The 18,619-nt window shown below is 42.8% G+C and overlaps 1 protein-coding gene across 4 annotated transcripts in view; it reads right to left on the bottom strand.

Moving 5' to 3' along the window:
* Positions 1–14,858, bottom strand: part of COL12A1 (collagen type XII alpha 1 chain) — a 117,497-nt gene extending 102,639 nt beyond the window's left edge. For 3 of the 4 annotated variants that reach the window (XM_039245789.1, XM_039245791.1, XM_039245792.1), the window contains exons 1-5: positions 14,769–14,858; positions 11,640–11,747; positions 3,857–3,973; positions 1,666–1,809; positions 966–1,025 (exon numbers count right to left, since the gene is read on the bottom strand). In XM_039245789.1, coding sequence (XP_039101720.1) covers positions 966–1,025; positions 1,666–1,809; positions 3,857–3,973; positions 11,640–11,712 — 394 coding nt within the window. In that variant the 5' untranslated portion in view covers positions 11,713–11,747; positions 14,769–14,858. Of the gene's footprint in view, positions 1–965; positions 1,026–1,665; positions 1,810–3,856; positions 3,974–11,639; positions 11,748–14,616; positions 14,740–14,768 lie in introns of those variants that run through there. The other variant, XM_039245790.1, reaches the window with a different exon arrangement.
* Positions 14,859–18,619: the final 3,761 nt, after the last annotated feature.

Genomic DNA, 18,619 nt, shown 5'->3' with positions numbered 1-18,619 from the left:
AAAAAAAAAAAAAAAAAAAGGTCCATCCAAGTATGTCAGACAAAGCAATAGAAGACAAAGGAGGTTAGAAACTGCAAAACTAAGACTAAATAAAATTCCTTTTGTTTGATTACAAATGCACCAAGGATCACTGTGTATCTTATTTTGTTTGGGGTTGGGCTCCTAATTATATATTATAAAGGAAACTGTAAACAATGTTTTTCATGCATTTTTCTTTTCTAATTTGCCTCCTCAATTCTTTGTGGGGGCAGAATAATAATAGAGGTAGTGAAAGAATGTATCAAAATGACCTGGGAAGTTGTTTCAAACTGCTTAAGACTCCACTCCAATCTCTAACCCCACTGATTCCCAGACACCACCTCCCCAACAGCATCTCTGGAAAATGTATAGTTATTCTTTAGATATGTTAAGACCCACATATTACTAAAGATGTTTTACACAGATACTGGAAATAGCTACTCTGCCATCAATTAAAGTCATGAAAATGCCCTAGAGATGAGCATAATATATATATATAGATTGAGAACTATATTTTCATGGCTACTGAATTTCTTCAAACATGATGAAGGCATCTCTCTCTTGTGTTCCAGCCTTATATTTCTCCTATATCCCTATTTCAGTCAGCTTCTCTCTGAGAAATTAGTTAAGTCCAGTGAAGATCTCTGTTTTTTACCTACTGCCAAAATCCTTCCCCCAAAAATGTGGATACACACCAGTTCAAAAAAATCCCAGCAAAATGAATATTTAGTAACTAGAATGAAAAACTGACTAGAAACCCAAAATGTAAGGTAATATAACTATTTAGTCATATATTTCTATTATGTTGTCTGTGTTTGTTCTAGATAACACCTATAGAAATTAACATAGGAATAAAATTAAACTATGTACATAGTTTGGAACATCTCCTTTATATTACATTTATGACTTCTATAAATTCAAGCAAAAACATTAAGGGAAATACTTACTCTGAATCTCTGGTTTTCCAGGTTTCTTCTCTCCTGGCTTTGTTGGACCACCTGTTTGAACTGAATCAAAACCTGACTGTTACAAAAAGAAACGAACCCATACAAATATTTCCTTTAAAAATAACTACATTGTTTTCTACCACTGTCTTTCAGTGTTTATTTAGTTATTTTTGAGAGAGAGAGAGTGGAGGAGGGGCAGAGAGAGAGAATCCCAAGCCGACTCCACACTGTCAGCACAGAGCCTGACACAGCGCTCAATCTCACCAACTGAGAGAGATCATGACCTGAGCAAAAATCAAGAGTCGGACACTCAACCAACTGAGCCACCCAGATGTCCCTACCCCGCTGTCCTTCAAATGTATGGTCCATGCCCAGCTGCTCAGAGACTGCTGCCAAATAAGCATTGCCTTACAAATAAACTATTTTTAGTGAGATTTTCGATGTTCTTCAAAAAGACATTAATGTTGCTGCCTGGCAAAGTTTAATGTTTTTAATAGTTTTCATTCATAACACTCCTGCTGCTTCCAGAGACCAGGGTTATAAATCAGGAATGAATTATTAACATTCACTAAGGACTATGATCATAGAAAGAATAGTTAATACTGATACAAAGTAACTCTGCATAACAGATTAAATCTGAAAGTTGGAGAAATCTTCTGCATAATAAAAAAGGCTAAAAGTACTTTATATGTATGCTTACTTGTTAATTGTCCTATAACTGGTACACTTTCTTCTACTTCATCATACGAAGTGATTGTCACCACATACTCTATTTCAGGTATAAGGTCTTTTAATAATGTTTCAGTGGTACTAGCTGCAAGGGTAAATTCTTTACTGGGCCCATCTGGAAATATAGAAAGGAAAATATGAATGTAATAAAATATTTTTTCACATATAACAATGACACAATATAATGTAATTCCCAGATATACTCAAAATCTAAAAATTAAATAAACATTTTTTTCAGAACATCCAAACATTATCTTCTTCTGTCTTCTAAAACTAGAACTTTGAAATTCAATTAAATGGACTGGTATCACCCTTACTTACTATAATCATATTCAATATTTGTTTGAGGACTCAAAGATTCCTCTGGAATAAAGATATACCAGAATATCAAACCAAAATCTCCCATTGTTCCTTAGGGGTAATGGCAGATAACAAAATTATTTCATAAATGAGACCAAAAAAATAATTTAATTTTAAATTGTATGCTGGAGGAAAGTGAAGAAAGGCAAATAGGGGATTAAAATCAACTCAAGGACAACATCATGGGTTAAAATTAAGCTGTAGTGGGAAGCAGTCAGCGTGGAAGCAATGCATTCTCCAGACTCAAATGGGTGCATACATTAATGGGTAACTATAGTCTTCTGAATTGACTTAACTAGGTCAAGCATTTCAAAATACAGTGTTCTGGATATATACTTATATATAAATTATGTTCATTCTTTTTTTTTTAAATATTTTTATTTTATTTCTAGGAAAGAGAGAGAGACAGCGTGAGCAGGGGAGGGTCAGAGAGAGAGGGAGACACAGACTCCGAAATGGGCTCCAGGCTCTGAGCTGGCAGTCAGCACAGAGCCCGACGCGGGGCTCGAACCCACGAACCACGAGATCATGACTTAAGCGAAAGTCGGACGCTTAACCAACTAAGCCACCCAGGCACCCCAAATTATGTTCATTCTTAATTCAATCAGGAACAACAGTTCCTAGGCACTAAGTGCCTGGTACATTTTTAATTGTATTAAATTTTCATCAAAGGATAAATAATCAATAAAGGTAACAGGTAAAATAAAACCTTGAAAACATTCCTGGTTTTTGTGTAGCGCATGCAGAACCGACCAGGGCTCCCACAGGACAAGACAACCCGGCTGTGGTGGGTTGGGTGTTCTCAGTGACAGTTTGGGGAGTATAGGAGTCAGTAATTTCCAACATATGAACACTGATAGGGCTGTTTTTCAACTGACTTTTTGCTTTGGAATGAGTGAATTAGTTAACCCCAAGATTATTTGGGGAGAAAAGATTCAAAAAGGAAAAAGTAAATTTTTGATCCCTTGTTAAGTTCTCACATCAAATTTTTAAAAATCCCAATTCCTTGAAATTGGCATTTAAAATTATTAGTATTTTTAGAAAACTTAAATATATAAATACAGCTTTCATGATAAATTATATCAACATCATCCATCTCTACTGTCAGCCAGACATGACTTCTTCCTGTCTCCTGGCCAGTGTTAATGGAAATGGTTATTTTTCCATTCCATGTTATAACTAAGAGCTAATCAATAGAGATTAGTTCCCCACACTTGGGCAACATCATGAACACTAAAGAAAACTCTTGAGAACAACCCAAACAAGGTTTTTGTTTGTTTTTTTAAAGACTCTTCTTCTTGGATCTACGGAATCCACTTAGCCAGAGTAAATGCTTGTCTTCCATCATGGGAGCTCAACATCATTCCAGGAGAATGTTTCCTGAGTACTCATATGTATAGGACACTGGGTAAGGCATAACAACTCACTTCATCACTTGATAATTTAAATGTTAAAAATACTAATTCAAGAAAAATATCAAGAAGTGAGATTCTACTTTATAAAATGAAAGATTACCAGCAATATTCTGCTCAGGTAAAAAAAAAAAAAAAAAAAGTCCACTTTTAATAACAACAGCTTAGCAGAGCAAACCATGTAATAAAGTTCAACACTACAAAAATATAACAGAGGGTACTAAGCTGGAAATCTGGAGACCTGAGTCCACCAAATATCTGGTGACATTGGCTAAATCCCTAAGGTTTTCTAAATTTCAGCTTTCTCCTAATGAAATGGAAGGTAGGGAGAAGACTGGATTATATCAGCTTTCATGTCTCTGTTTTAAAACCCAGTATCTCAAAACTTACCTGTTGTAGAGTCCACTGTTATTCTGTAACCCACAATTGGATCAGCTGGTTTTGCCCATGACATATGAACAGTATTTTCATCTTTTATTTTAAAATTCAAGTCGGAAGGTGGGTCAACTGCAAAAGAGAGAGGTGATATCAATTACATCTTCCAATGTCACAAAATGGTCAATTTAATCAATAAAGAATTGTGTCAAGCAAAGCTTACTAAAATTGTCTTTGCATAAATTTGTTTCCAACAAATATAGAAGATATCTTGTTGGATAAGAATAAAATTAAAAGCTGACAAGATATGACAAAACATCAGAGAGTATACATATTACAGAAGACAGCACAAAACACTTTTGACTCTTGAGTTGCTAGGTCATCCAAGAATGGCCAGCAAAATCAAGCAAAATAGAAACATGTTTGGATACAAGTACATACAAGTACAATGAAATCACATATAATAACCACATATGCAAACAATTCACATAACAATTAAAGGAATCTAATACATGCTGAGTGCATTTTGAATAAGCATGCCAAATCACAACCTGCTTGTAACCATAGAAGTTAATTTAGAACATTGACATAGTACTTTTTTTCCATAATGCGGAAAAGAATCAATGGTGTTTTTTGTTCTTTCTCTGCATCATTGTCTTGTTATTAATTTTTGATTGATAAATCTCAATCTGTGCAGAGATGAAATATGTATTTTAATGAAAGGGAGAAATCATGGGAAATTTAGCAGTTACGTTGCACAAGGAAATATACATTTAAATGTATATTCATATTCACATAGACAAATATTCAAAATAGTAATGAGGGATGTTAATAATTTTTAAATATATAAAACGTAATATACAAATGTTTATAAAACTAATATTCTGCCTGTTTACACCACTATGCTGTATGTTTGCAAGGTGTAAACCAACACTGTTATTTTCCTTTGCAGCAGGTATACTCCATACTAGAAGTGGCATTTTAGATTAAAATGCCAGTATGGTCCTTTACAAAACAATGGTTAATTATGAAAAGACAACATCAATGTATATTTATGGACATTTATTTATAGAACTCAAAGAAAACAGTGAAGAAGGATCAGCAATCTGAAGACATGACTGTGCATAAAAACTTGGAGAAGTCAATGACAGGAATAATTGAAAAGTACAGAAAGAAATAGTTTACATACAGAACTATATAGCTTCATGCATGTGTCAATGAAATGTTGACTTGCTTTTAGTTTCCCACAATGAACAAAAGCCTCCATGTACAATAGTCATTACACAAAGACGTTTCAGAAATATTTTATAATGATATTCTCTCTGCCATGTTCATGCCTCATCATGCAGCATTGTACTGACTCACTGTCAGTGCATGGTCAATGCATTATAAATTACTACTCTTGAGGGAGGTCAACCAAGTAAGATGACTTCCAGCCATACTCTTCTTAAAGTGTTTAAGTCTGAAAGTATTCCTTGTGAGTCAGAAGTTTTGCATCTGTTTTGAAGAATTACGATCTCTTTTTAGGTTTTCATAGAGGTCAATTGAAATACAGTAGTAGCTTTGAGACATGAGTCATAGAATTTAACTGGGGTTAGGGATTTATATAATATTAATAGCACATTTTAATGAAAATAAAACAAAATAAGCAAACATTTGCTTTAATGAACTGCTGCTTCCAGCTGTAGGTGATGGCTTTTTATTTTTATTGGATATGCTAGCAATGGAATGAATGTTATTTTCTTACTATCCATACACAGGCAGTGAGATTAGACTATTAATCTACATGCATGGTTTAATTATTCAACATTCTGCTGTCTGTAATCATATTGCAAGGTTTAGCTGTAGTCATCGCCTAGTATAACAAGCATGCAACAAATGTTAATACAACAAGAGGTATTAAGAATATCATTATAAAATATTGTTCTAGTAGCAATGGCTCAGGACAAATTTAATGCAAAGGCAGACACAACTGGCCTGAGCATGCTTTTAAAAAAAAAATCAGTACATGGAAAAACAGTACCACCAACCTTGCAGGGAAATTGACCTGAAGCAGCAGACATTAGGTTAAGACTGCTGAAGGGCAGCAGCGGCCCACCTTGTTGATTTCCAAATGACCAGGATTCCAGAAAAACTGAAAAATTGACTGTTGGGAAAAGTCTTTAACATTTCAGAGGATTTTAAGGTGTTCATAGAAATTCAGATGTGGTACTTGGGAATCGAAAGAATGGCCGGCTAGCATGTGTACTATATAGCTTCAGAGAGCCCACTCTGCTTTTCTCCTGCCACTTTGATCACACGTGAAACCTTTCAGCCTTGCCAGTCCATTTATACATTTTTGTTTGTTTGTTTGTTTTCCAAAAAAAAAAAAAAAAAGATAGTAAAGCTGGTGTATGGACCCACATCAACTTGAATCAATGCAAAATGTATTTTCATTAATTTTGAAAATCTTTTGTTTTGTATAAAAATAATTCACAACTGCCCCTGCATTGTCACAGGCAGTTGTCTATATTCCCTAAATCAATGCAGATGCTAGACTATTTCAGATACGAGCTACCTGCATAGGGATTATGATGGCAAAGAACCATAGTTGCACAGAATGAGACTCTGAACCAAGAGAAATAGAACTTAAGTTATACATAAGTAACATAGCAATCATACATAGATTCCAAAAACCTGAATACTGATAATAAAAAGACTAAAATTTTAAGTATTGAGAACTCTAGTAGTTTAATTTCCCATTTATGAATAACGCTTTCTGTTACCAATAAGCAGTGCTATGCAAACTGCATCCTCGTGATATTTTTGTTTCACAAATTGGCAGGATTTAGGACTCTTTACGAATGATAATAATAGCTAGTGTTTTCTGAGTGTCTGCTATGCAATAGGCAGAATACAAGTCACTTTATATGTTGTCTGTTTTTTCTTCTGATGACAATCCAGCATAATGTGCCCTATTACCCCTGTTTCACAGGTGAGTCAGTGAAATTTAATGAGGTTAACACAACTAAAAAGCAGCAAACCTTTGGTCCTATAGTCTGACTCCAGAGCGCACAATTTTCTACCATGCTGGATTGAATGTAAAGAACAGAAAATATCTGAGTGGACAACTACCTTTAAAATGCAATCTTTGTACACAGGTGACTATTAATATATATACCTATATATTTTTCAAGTCTATAAAAAAGCATTATTTGATGCCTATTCAATAATAAATATGTGGTATTCAGATATTTTCAATTCAGATATAGATCGAATTTGACAAATTAACTTTACACACTTTGTTTAAAACTAAAGAATCTAGCTTAAGATATAATTTAAAATAATTTTTCATTATGGCAACCAAAAGGAAGATATGTCCAAGAGTTTACCAACTCTGCAGAGATGAATGAATGGATGGAAAGATGGACAGGTAGGAGGAGATAGTCTAATAAGTTTTGGTAACATATAAAATATGTTAAAGATAAAGCAGAATTTCAGAACAATCTACTGAAATACCATCTTGATGAACTAGTAAGACCTTTAGCCTGGTCTTTGTGATAACCACACTGAAAAGGATACTGCCCTAATGGCAAAAACCTTTAAAAGTATGCAAAGAGTGGTTTTACTCTCTGCAATTGGCATTTATTTATATTTTCCCTCCAAGGCTAGTGTATGTTTAATGATCTTTGCCATGATATATTCATTTCATTTGTGTTTATAAGATACCAAAAATAAACAGTTGAAAACTTATTATTTCAAACAAGTGATGGATTATTCCTTACACATTATAGAATGTGTTCCTTCCTTAAATTAGGTTGACCAGTTTTCAAGCAAGAAAAAAGCACAGTGTAGGCAAACTGGAAGTAAACCAGGATGAGAAAACCTGGGTCTCATCTATACCTTGTCCTGAAGTAACCACATTAGCTGAGTTATTCAGCCTGTCTTCCTCATTTGGAAAATGAGAGAATTAAAATCGATGATCAGTTAGTTCCTCTGTAGTCCAAAATGTCTGTTTTATGACATGGGATTATCAGATACATACAGACATAGAATTATAAATATATATGTATATCAATCAGCCTCTTAACCTTGACACAAGACAGTTAAAGCTTACGGCCTCAACTCACTGCTGAATTGATAATATCCAGTTATTCCTCATAAATTATCAATACAAATCAAACTTACTAAAATTAAAACACTGTTTTTCACAAGGTGTGTTCATCGTGAATTCTAGATTATTAGAAAGGTGTCTAATTGTCAGGAAACATTGATTAACCTTTAAATGTGAAATGTTAAATTTTCTAAATGACAATTAACAAACCAAATGATACATGAACCTAAAATGATTCATACATTCTAGGTCATACAGAGCATTGGTCAAGTTATAAGGCCAATAAAGTCTATGCTATCGCTAAATATTACAAATGCTAAAGGCAAAAAATGATCATTTTAATCTTATTTCTATAAGATAAAATTCTATATTATAAAAATAAAGTTTCTTGTATAAGCAGATACAAGTAAAATAGCAGGACGAGAGTGGTACCATTATGTAAAAAAAAAAAGGAGATACAAAAAGTATAAGCCAAAACCTTTTAATTAATATAAACATGAGTACTGTTTCCAACATAGAAAAAGTTAAGTAAGTAGAAATTGGTTGAAAAATAGTATGACTGGGCCACCTGGTTGGCTCAGTCGGTTAAGCGTCTGACTTCGGCTCAGGTCACGATCTCACAGTTCGTGCGTTCGAGCCCTGCGTCAGGCTCTGTACTGACAGCTCAGAGCCTGGAGCCTGCTTCGGATTCTGTGTCTCCTTCTCTCTCTGGCCCTCCCCCACTCACGCTGTCTCTCTCTCTCTCTCTCAAAAATAAACATTTGAGGGGCGCCTGGGTGGCTTAGTCCGTTAAGCGTCCAACTTTCGCTTAGGTCATGATCTCGCGGTTCATGGGTTCGAGCCCCGCGTCGGGCTCTGTGCTGACTGCCAGCTCAGAGCCTGGAGCCTGTTTCAGTCTGTGACTCCCTCTCTCTCTGACCCTCCCCTGCTCACGCCGTCTCTATCTCTCCTAGAAATAAATAAAACATTTTTAAAAAATTAATAAATAAACATTTGAAAATAAAAAGAAAAATAGTATGACTACAACAGTTCAAGTATGCGCCGTAAGGGGCTCCTCGGTGGCTCAGTCAGTTGAGCGGCTGACTCCGGCTCAGGTCATGATCTCACAGTTCGTGGGTTCGAGCCCTGCATCGAGCTCTGTGCTGACAACTCAGAGCCTGGAGCCTCCTTCAGATTCTGTGTCTCCCTCTCTCTGACCCTCCCCTGCTCAGCTGTCTCTCTCTCTCTCTCCCTCAGAAATAAATAAAAACATTTTTTAAAAAAGTATGCCCTGTAAAAGGGAAAGAAAAGCAATTATGGCCATTTCACAACTGAGGTCAAAACAAGGCAGGAAACGGGGATGCCAGTTGAAATTTTAAAACGTGCCCCTATATTTCCAAGAAGTTCTCTTTCCAGCCATCATTTCCAAGAAATTCTCTTTTCAGCCATCGTTCGCAGAAGGGTTTTGGCCACAGATTTTGTTAGCTCTTCACAGGCTCGTGGGACCACTTAGTTGGTAGACAACACCAAGCTGTGCTGTCCAGTATGGGAGCCACATGTGGCCAGCAAGCACTTGAAATATGGCCGGTTCAAAATGAAATGAACTGCAAGTGTAACATACACACCCAATTTCAAAGACTTAGTACAAAATTGTAAAATATCTCACTAATAATCTTTATATTGATTACATGTTAAAGTGATAATAGTGGATATATTAAGTTAAATATATGATAAGGAGCAATTTCTTATGTTTCTTTTTCCTATTTTAGTGTGGCAACCAGAAAATTTTAAGTTACATTTGTGGCTCATAATATCTTTCTATCTGACAGTACCAAACTAAAAAATAAGGCAAAAAAATCAATCCCATTAAAATATAATTATTAAAGGCTGACCTAAAGAGGTCAAGAAAGATAGCTTAAGAAAGCAAAAGAAAGAGCTGTACCAAATTAAAAAGACAAAATGTGAGAAATACAGAAATCATTGGTAATGTAGATAGTAAAATGCTCTTTTGTTGTTGTTGTTGAGCACAGTTGATACACAATGTTAAAATGTTCTTTTTAACTGCACTTTGCTAACCAGCCATTATCCAAATGAGAATTGATTTTTTCCACTTACATCATTTCCAACCTAATTTTTTTCCTCAGAATTCTCAAATCTTTCTGATTTTCAAATAACTATTTTCTTAATGAGCAATAAATAGACCACTTCACTGAATTATCTAAAAATATCTTTAGTAGGGCTTCCAGAAGTTCCTCAAATAAAATTCCTTCCTAACAACGACATAGAAAGGAACATTAAAGGCAACCTCATCCGAGTATTACTTCACCAGAGGCCACTCTGAAAAGCCTCTACATTCACACAGCATCAGTTAGAAAGAAGAACAGCAAGTTTCTGTCACTTTTCTAAGCAGGCCATCCATTTTGGAGCCTCTTTGTTTTTCCTAATCTTAATTTTTCTGTACCTGTAGTCCTGAAGTCGAAAACCAAACACAAGAGAAAGTTACTGAAAATCTTGTTGTCATGAAACAGCTCTACTTTCCCACAGCCTCTAAAAAAGCACAACCCACTCTTAGACCCCCACAGCTGCCCCATGCATGTCTTTTCTCCCTTAACCCCATCAGGGGCATTTTTTATTGAAAAAAAAAAATAAATAAATAAGATGTCTGTTCTGGTATAACCCGATTTGCCTTGCAGAGCAATAATTCTAGTTGGTCAAGTCTCGAATGATAACTGAGGGAACACAAAAGCTCTCACTGAGTTAATATACAGAAATAACTTTTTCAGTAAATACTGAGAAATGAAGGCATCAATGGGCACGACAAAAAGAATAAAGTGAGGCTGAAATGTAGCAAAGGTCCTTCATTTTCTGCCAAGCAGGGCCACACGGAGCTGTTTTGACAGACCTTGGGGCCATGACACCCAGCTCCCAGCTCCTGACAGAGTCCCATCAGGTCTGATGCTAGAGGGAAGAAAGGAGGCACCCAAGCCGGGTTCCTCTGGCGCCCACTTGCTTCCTGGGTTGGGAAGCTTGGCGCAGATCCAAGCTAATTGCGTAGGGCTGGACCTAACCACGTTCTTCCCAGCCCCGAGCCCCGAAAACCAAACAGGGACAGACAGCAGTGACCCTGGCCCACTCGAACACATCCTGGGTCCGGATCTCGGCTTGCCACCCATCCTCTGGGCGGTTTGGCTGCCACTTCATTTGCCTGCACCGTCAGCCTAACGACTGCGCTCCCCACAAAACACACAGACACGCGGAGCCGGCACTGTTGGAGTCTTTTATTTCATGCTGACACCGAGGTCGCAGCCCGGAGCCAGGTGGTGAACAGCCACGCGAGCAAGCGCGCCCGCGCTCCGGGGCTCCTGGGTACCACCAGGAGGCGTTCTGTTCTCAGAGCTGGGTGCAGCTGTCGCCCCCTCCCGGACGGCCGGTCCTCTCGGAAGGCAGCATTGCAGGTGGCAGTGTGGACAGCACACCGCAGGGACAAGCGCAAGGAGACCACACAGCACTTACGGAATGGATTGAACAGAATACGAAAGAGCTGGACCTGAGAGCCGGAAAATGGACAGACCTCAGGAGAAGGGGACGTTTCTCTTAGAGGAGAGAAACACCCGGAGAAAACACGAAGTACAGGGAAAACAGAGCAAGCAATAGTGGCAAGATCGATTTGTTTTTTCTTTTCTAGAATTCTGCATTGTCACTGACGGAGGGGGAAGAGCATTTTACCTTCTGCCTCAATGGAAGACAGGAGCAGGGCCGCGCCCAGGGCGGCAAGCGCTGGGGGAAGCCTGGTCCGCATGCTCTGCCTTCGAGCTCACAGCCGCATGAAGGGATCTGCGGGAGGAAGCAGTGACCGTATCAGAACCGGGTCCGGGCAGGCCTGGAACCAGGTTAGAAGTGGAGCCTGGGCCTGGGCCAGGACCCGACGAGGTCTGTCTTAATAACCGCAGGGCCCAGCCTAATATATAATGGGCCTATTGTGGAGCAGTGGAGGTCAAGTTCATCTACTGCAGTTTAATCATGGCACTAAGAGGAATTTCAAGTTTAAAGAGGGTCCTGTTTTCCTGGAGGTTGGTCCTGCTTAGCATCCCGGGGTGACGGCCTTACCAGGCCCCACATGACTTCATCCTGCCTTGGTGATGGCTAATTCAGAGGTCATTTTATCCCTGACTCAACTGAATGTCTCTTCCAGCTGGGGATTTTATTTGGCTGGCAGCTTTTTCCTAGCTGCTGAACTCTTTAGGTAACTGTACTTTAGTGGTCTCAGGGTAATTTGGAAAAGTATAATAAACCTCTTTTACTCTCCTTTTTTCTTCATTTTGTTCTGCCTACCAATATGCAGCTCTTTAAGGTCTGAAATGGATTATACAGAAATATGTAAGGCCCAACTGAAACCTGACCCTACTGCTAGCTGTGTTCTCTTCACATCTGATAAATCCTTTATCCAAAATGAGGAGAAAACAACACTAAGATACATAACTTTAAAACACAAGCAATAGAAGAGACAAAACACTCTTGTCTGTTTTCCCAAGATACTTTTTATAAAAGTTCTCAATAATAATTAATATTTTCATTTAACTGTCCACTTATTCCAGAGGAATACAAGGATATGTCCTCCACAGAATACATTCTATTCTGATTTTTCTTGATTCTGTAACTAGTTTATTAATGCCTTAACGACAAAGAGTCTTATTGATCTTTTGTGATTCCCAGCACATAGTAGGTGCTTAAACTATGTTGGCAGTAGGGAATCTTCTAAAATATTCTAAGGCCCAATCCAGAGACAAAAGCTACTAGCAATGAACTGAACTGGGAAGTTGCCAGAGGCAAGACATAAAAAGAAAGTTGACTGTGAAGTACATAAATTATTGTAAGGCAACAGACAAGGCTGCTTGAAAAACGAAGTCCTGTTTGGGAATCCAAAAATGAACCAAAGGTCGAGCCCTCTTTGAGAAAAGAAACTGACAAGCTCCAACCATGCCCTTCCAAATTATTGGCACAATGTATTAGGGCATCTTTCCTCGGCCTGAGTGTAAATTGCATTTTAAATGTCTGATGAGCAGGCGTGCCAAATTGCCCAGAGCTCCTTTTTATGAGGCCAACATTAAAATGTTGGCGCTCCTCGGAAGATTCAAGGACTCCAGCAATCTCCTTCTTCCTAATTAACAGCTGTGTGACATTTGTAACCTTTTTCTACCCTCAGAGAAAAGCAGGAGGTGAGACTGACCATTGTTCCCATCAGCTGGCCCTTAACTTTGCTACAATAATTTCCAACTCAGTTGGCAGTCGTGCTCGCGAAAACTTAAAGGCTGACAATCTACCCATCAAAACCCTGCGCTCAGACTTTTTTTTTTAAACCCCTAAACTCGGCACAAAAAAAATCCCCAGTAGTGGAAGCGCTTTTGCCCGGGTCTAGAGCGCCACCTATTGGCTGCCTGACTCAGCGGCAAGAATGAATCACGTCGCGTCGGGATATCGGAACGTACAGTCAGTTCTACCAGCCCGGCAGGCATTCTGTCCATATGTTTAAAAAAAAGTTTTCTCTCCTTTTAGCCAAAACATTTATGTGAATGCTTAGCTCAATGCTTCATTGAGTATTCTCAGACATAAATGTCTGAGAAGCGGCCGCCCGTACGTGTCCGCAAGGATTCCCTCACTTCACCCTCATGAATGAAAATGAGTCAGTTGTGGAGGAGGGAGCGCGGGGGGGGGGGGGGGGGGGGGGGGAGAGGTCTTAAGGGATTGGTCTCCTTCCACCAACTCCCCCTCCCCCCACCCGCCTGGAAAAGACCAATTCTGTAACTCCCGAGTACAGTTAAAAAAGAAAATCATACTTCGCCTCACCCACGGGGTTCCTCCAGATCCCGTGCGCGTCACCTACCTATGTGACCCGCTGCGACCTTGACATTAGTTAGCCAAGGGCAAGTTTAGTACTCATTTCCTTTCTTGCTCCATCCTTCCCCTGTGCTCCTGCATACTTTAGGTTCCGTAGTCCACGCTGAGGCGGGATGGGGGACAGAAAGGGGGTCCTGGAACGCCTCGAAAGGGTCACCCGAAGGTGCCCAGGGACACTCGATTTGGGGCACCTCTTTTGGTTCCTGTCTTCGTGTCCCCGCCCCATAAATGAACCTGGCGCCCCAAGCTCTCTGATCTTTACACTACCTAGGATTTGGGTGGAAACTACTTCAAAGGTCCCACGGACCCCTCGACCGAGGCAGTCGGGAAGAGGTCGGGAGGGGCGAGCTTTCCTCAAGAAGTTGAGAAAGTCGGCCAAGCCTGAGTCTCCCTAGAGCTGGATTAACCCACCATCGCAGATCCACCGAAACGCAAAGGAGTCAGAACACTCGACGAGGAATCTGTCTAGGATGCCGCACACACCCGCGCAGCCTCGATGGGCTGCAGAGCACTCGGACGGCCCTCCAAAGAATTCCGCACCGTGCGTCACTAAAATACCTTCCCAGCGCTGGGGTGCACCACCGCACCCCCGGGAAAGCTCCGACCAGGAGAGCACGAGGGGCCGGTGGCCGCAGAACCTGGGCCACCCTTCCTCGAAATCGACAGCATCTGTAGATGCAATCCCTCCACAAACAGAAACGTTGAGCAGGGTGCTTTACGCACACGCAACCGCCCTGCATCAACCGGTAGGAAAAGCTACAATCCTTTTTCCCTCAAAGATAAAAAGAATCTCAGGACCGCAGGGTACCCGGCAAATCTCCACTCTGACGAGTCCAAACGGTTCTCTGGCGCGCGATCCCCAAGGACGCAGGGCAGCGCAGGGGACAGGCTAGAAGCAAGGGCCCCTAGTGACGTTTGTGAGGGACGGGGTAAGGGAGAAGGACTAGAAGCCGGACCGACCTGAGGCGGGGGTGGCCGAGGTAGCGGCGGCGACAGCGGCTTCCCGGCGCCGTACGCGCCTGCGCTCGGCGCGAGCCCGCGCACGCCGCGGCGGTCGGCGCTGCGCTGCGGGAGCGCCTGGCGGCCGCGGGCGACCCGGCGGCGGCAGGGCCCCGAGGCTGCGCGGTGCTGGAGGGTCCCGGCAGGAGCCGCCGGCGCGGCAGGACGCGCGGAGACGGCCCGGCACCGCAGCTGCCGCGCGCGGACGCGTCTGCGACGGCTCGCCTGCGCCGAGTGGGAAGAGGCTCCGCGCCGCGGGCTACTTAATAGAGGGCTGTTCCCAGCTCTCAGTTTACTCGGTTACGAAACGCCTGAGAAGGTGGACGGCTGCCACGGGGTGATGTATGCTCCTCCGGCGGTGAAGGAGGTCTACTTTTGGGAACGTGTGCATACTTCCAGCATTCCTTCGGCGTGAGGTGGCGATCCCCGTAGTAGCAATGCCCCGCCGGGGAGGGGGGAGGGATGGGGGGGGGGGAAGAGGGAGGAAGCGGGGAGGGGGACAGCCGCAGCCGGGTTCCCTGCCAAGGGAAGCCGCGCACTCCTCTGCTTGGGGCGGGCTGGGGAGCTCGGGTTTCCCTATCCTTGCGATTTTCTTTAATGAATTTATTTTCCTAAATTAAGAACAATGGGAGGGAGGGATGAGACTCTGATTTGCAGACCTGCAAGAAAGTGTGACCGACCCCACCCCACCCTAGCCCCATCCCCCATCATCACCACCTACACTTTCCTCCCCCTCCGTCCTGGGTGCACTTAAAACCGATTTACAGGGTTTCCATTAACTAACTGTCTGTGCACGCGGCGCGCCTTCTGTCTTTTTCAATCTCTGAGCGGCCGATTGGAAACCCGTACAGCCGCCGTCGCGGGGCTCAGCGACGGGATGGCTTTCCCAGCCCTGTCTTACTTCGCTGATGCTTCGGGACGGAACTAAGGGGCTTAATTTGAGCCAAGAGAGAGGTTCAAGGGACGCAATGAAACCTTGGGACCCTCGGCACAAGAAGCCACTAGGGAACAAGTTACAATCACGGTAGAAATGTGTCGTCGGGACCAGAGCATAACCTGGCCGCGGGCGGAGGCTTTGGACCAAAAACTCTGCCCTTCAACCCGGTAGAGTCGAGACGAATGAAAGTACGTTTCCCCCAACGACCAAAGAGTTGGACGCCGAAGGAGGGCTGCTGACATTCAGCCAGCATCCTCTCCTTTTTACCGTCCCCTCCCCCCACTCGGCTCCACCCCCTTGGCCCAGAGCAGGAAGCCTGGCACTCGGGGTTGCCAAATTTTACTAGATGCACAGGAGGATGCGCCGGGTTCTAACACTGTAGCATCAGAAAAACGGTCCGGGAGAGGTTCAGATTACACACGTCTGTGCCCCGGTCACAGGCTCTGCACGTTTGGCCTTTTGAAGCCCAGAGGTTAGCCCTGCAGGGATGAGCAACCGAGGTGCGGGAGGAGGCTCAGAGGGGAAGGCAGGGACCATGCCACTGGAATTGATCGCCAGCAATAGTAAAAGGGGAGGTTTTGTCCCCAATGTAAACCTCTCTTCCCTATTTGACTGACGTCTGCAAATTTGGCCTTCCACTCCAACAGGCTTGATATCCTCTGAACTTGCCTTTAGAATGACAAGAACTTGCAGAGCACCCACCCCCCTCCATTCCGCCCCACTAGCAGCTGCCTCCAGCTAAAGCCAGAGGAAGCCAGAGAGAAGGCTGGAGGGAAAGAATGGAGAAGAATGGGAATCTCCACCTCTGCACATTCTCTGACTACACACGGCCCACTCGAAGTCCCGCTGGGCAGCTGTCACAAAGAGCCCACACACGCGCACAGTGCACAGGCGTTTTCCGCCTTCAGATTCTCACAACCCGGGTGTCCGGCACAAACCCCCAGGGGCAGAAGCGCGTCCCGGACGGGAATAACCGGACGTGCACAACGCAGAACGGGGTCATTAGCTGGGTACTAGTGAGCTCTTCTACCCAGCCGGTGGAGAACTGTCCTTCGCTCGCGGGCCAGCCCTCTACCCGCACCCTCACTCAAATTCCTCCTTACAGACACAAGTGGGCTGGTGGCAGACTCAAGGACAGAGCCAAGACGCAGACAGATAAGTCCCAGCAGCCGCAGGCGGGTCATGCAGTCGCGTTGCGCTGGGGTTCAGCAGACATCCTGGCCTGCACAGGGGCGTGCAACCGCCAGGGACGCCCCTTGGGAAACAGACATCTACTGTCTAAGAAAAGGAAAGCTGCCGCCTCGCAGGCCAGCCAAGGCTGGCTGGGGGTTGCATTTCGCCCAGGTGTGTGTGTGTGTGTGTGTGTGTGTGTGTGTAGGCGCGCTTTTCTTTATGTTCTTTTCGTTGTTTTTAATTTGTGATGGCAAAGTTGTACCCCTCCCCAGACAGTGAAACCCTGGTTTTACTGGGCTTTAATTGTTATTTAAATTCTAGTTAGTTAACATACAATGGAATATTGGTTTCAGGAATAGATTCAGTGATTCAGCACTTACATACAACACCCAATGCTCGTCATAACAAGTACCCTTCTTAGTACCTATCACCCGTCTAGCCCATCCCCCACCCACCTCCCTCCATCAATCCTCAGTTTGTTCTCCATCTTTTAAGAGTCTCTTCGGGTGTGTTTCTCTCTCTTAAAAGAGTTCTTTCCAGTTGATTTGGCTCAGAGCTGCGGAGTTGAGCAGTCAGTCACCCACTGGGGAGCCTAGGGCTGCCTTTTCCAGAATTGGGAGCCTCCCTCCCCCACCCAAGCACTCACATTGTTCTGCTCTCCAGCCCAAAGTGATATCCTGGGGACCCCGGTAGCCATCTTCTCTTCCTTAAGGCATTCTCATTCACCGACTTAGATTTAATGCTTTTGAAAATAGTTGCTGCAAAGGTCTGCCAGTAACAAACCACTGGCCGCAAACACCTCGGTTCCTCAGAAAAAAAAAAATCTCTAGGCAATATTTCCAAAGTAGGTTGACAGGAAGAGGAAGGAAGGGACACCAGTTCAGGGAGTACACAAGACATACATCCACAAGCTAATCCAAACGTACTCATTTTCAGGAAAAGGAGTCCAACTCAAGGTTATGCAAAGGGGAGCCGGTGGATGGGGGTGGAGGGTGCAGAGCCTTCCAGCGGTTTGGCTTCCGGGGGCCATTCTGCAAGTTAGACTCCCGGTATGGTAAGTGGACAAATAAGTTAAAAAACGTGTAAATCCTCTTGACATCTGCCCCCCTTTTGCAGAGTGTCCAGTTCTTGATGCCCCTTGGAATCCGTTAATATTTGCAACAAATTGGGGCGCCTGGGTGGCTTAGTCGGTTAAGCGTCCGACTTTCGCTTAGGTCATAATCTCGCGGTTCGTGAGTTCGAGCCCCGCGTCGGGCTCTGTGCTGTCTGCCAGCTCAGAGCCTGGAGTCTGTTTCAGTCTGCGACTCCCTCTCTCTCTGACCCTCCCCTGCTCACACTGTCTCTCTCTCCTAGAAATAAATAAAACATTTAAAAAAAATATTTGCAACAAATTGACATTTATCGACTGAGGCAGAGCTCGTTGAATTTATTCAGTTTGGACGCTTTCTGTGTCTTATTCCTCAGGTTATACCCTGGGCTCTGCCTTTCCTCAATCTCACTATCATCTATTCCCACCTCTTCTCCCTCCGACTCCTGGGCTCCTGGAGGTTCCAGAGGCCCAAATTCCTTGTCCGACAGCGCGATCTAGCGGTGAGCGCGAGCACTAGCGTCGGAGGTCAAAGTTCCAGAACCGAAAGCCAGAAGTTGAGTTTTAAGTGAGTTTTTGAAAAATGTGTCATTCATCTATCTGACTCCCAGCAAT

This window comes from Hyaena hyaena, unplaced genomic scaffold, assembly GCF_003009895.1.
Source record: "Hyaena hyaena isolate Hyena2069 unplaced genomic scaffold, ASM300989v1 scaffold_270, whole genome shotgun sequence".
NCBI classification, from domain to species: domain Eukaryota; kingdom Metazoa; phylum Chordata; class Mammalia; order Carnivora; family Hyaenidae; genus Hyaena; species Hyaena hyaena.
Note: the sequence above shows the minus strand (reverse complement) of the source record. Positions and strands in the feature narration are given on the sequence as shown.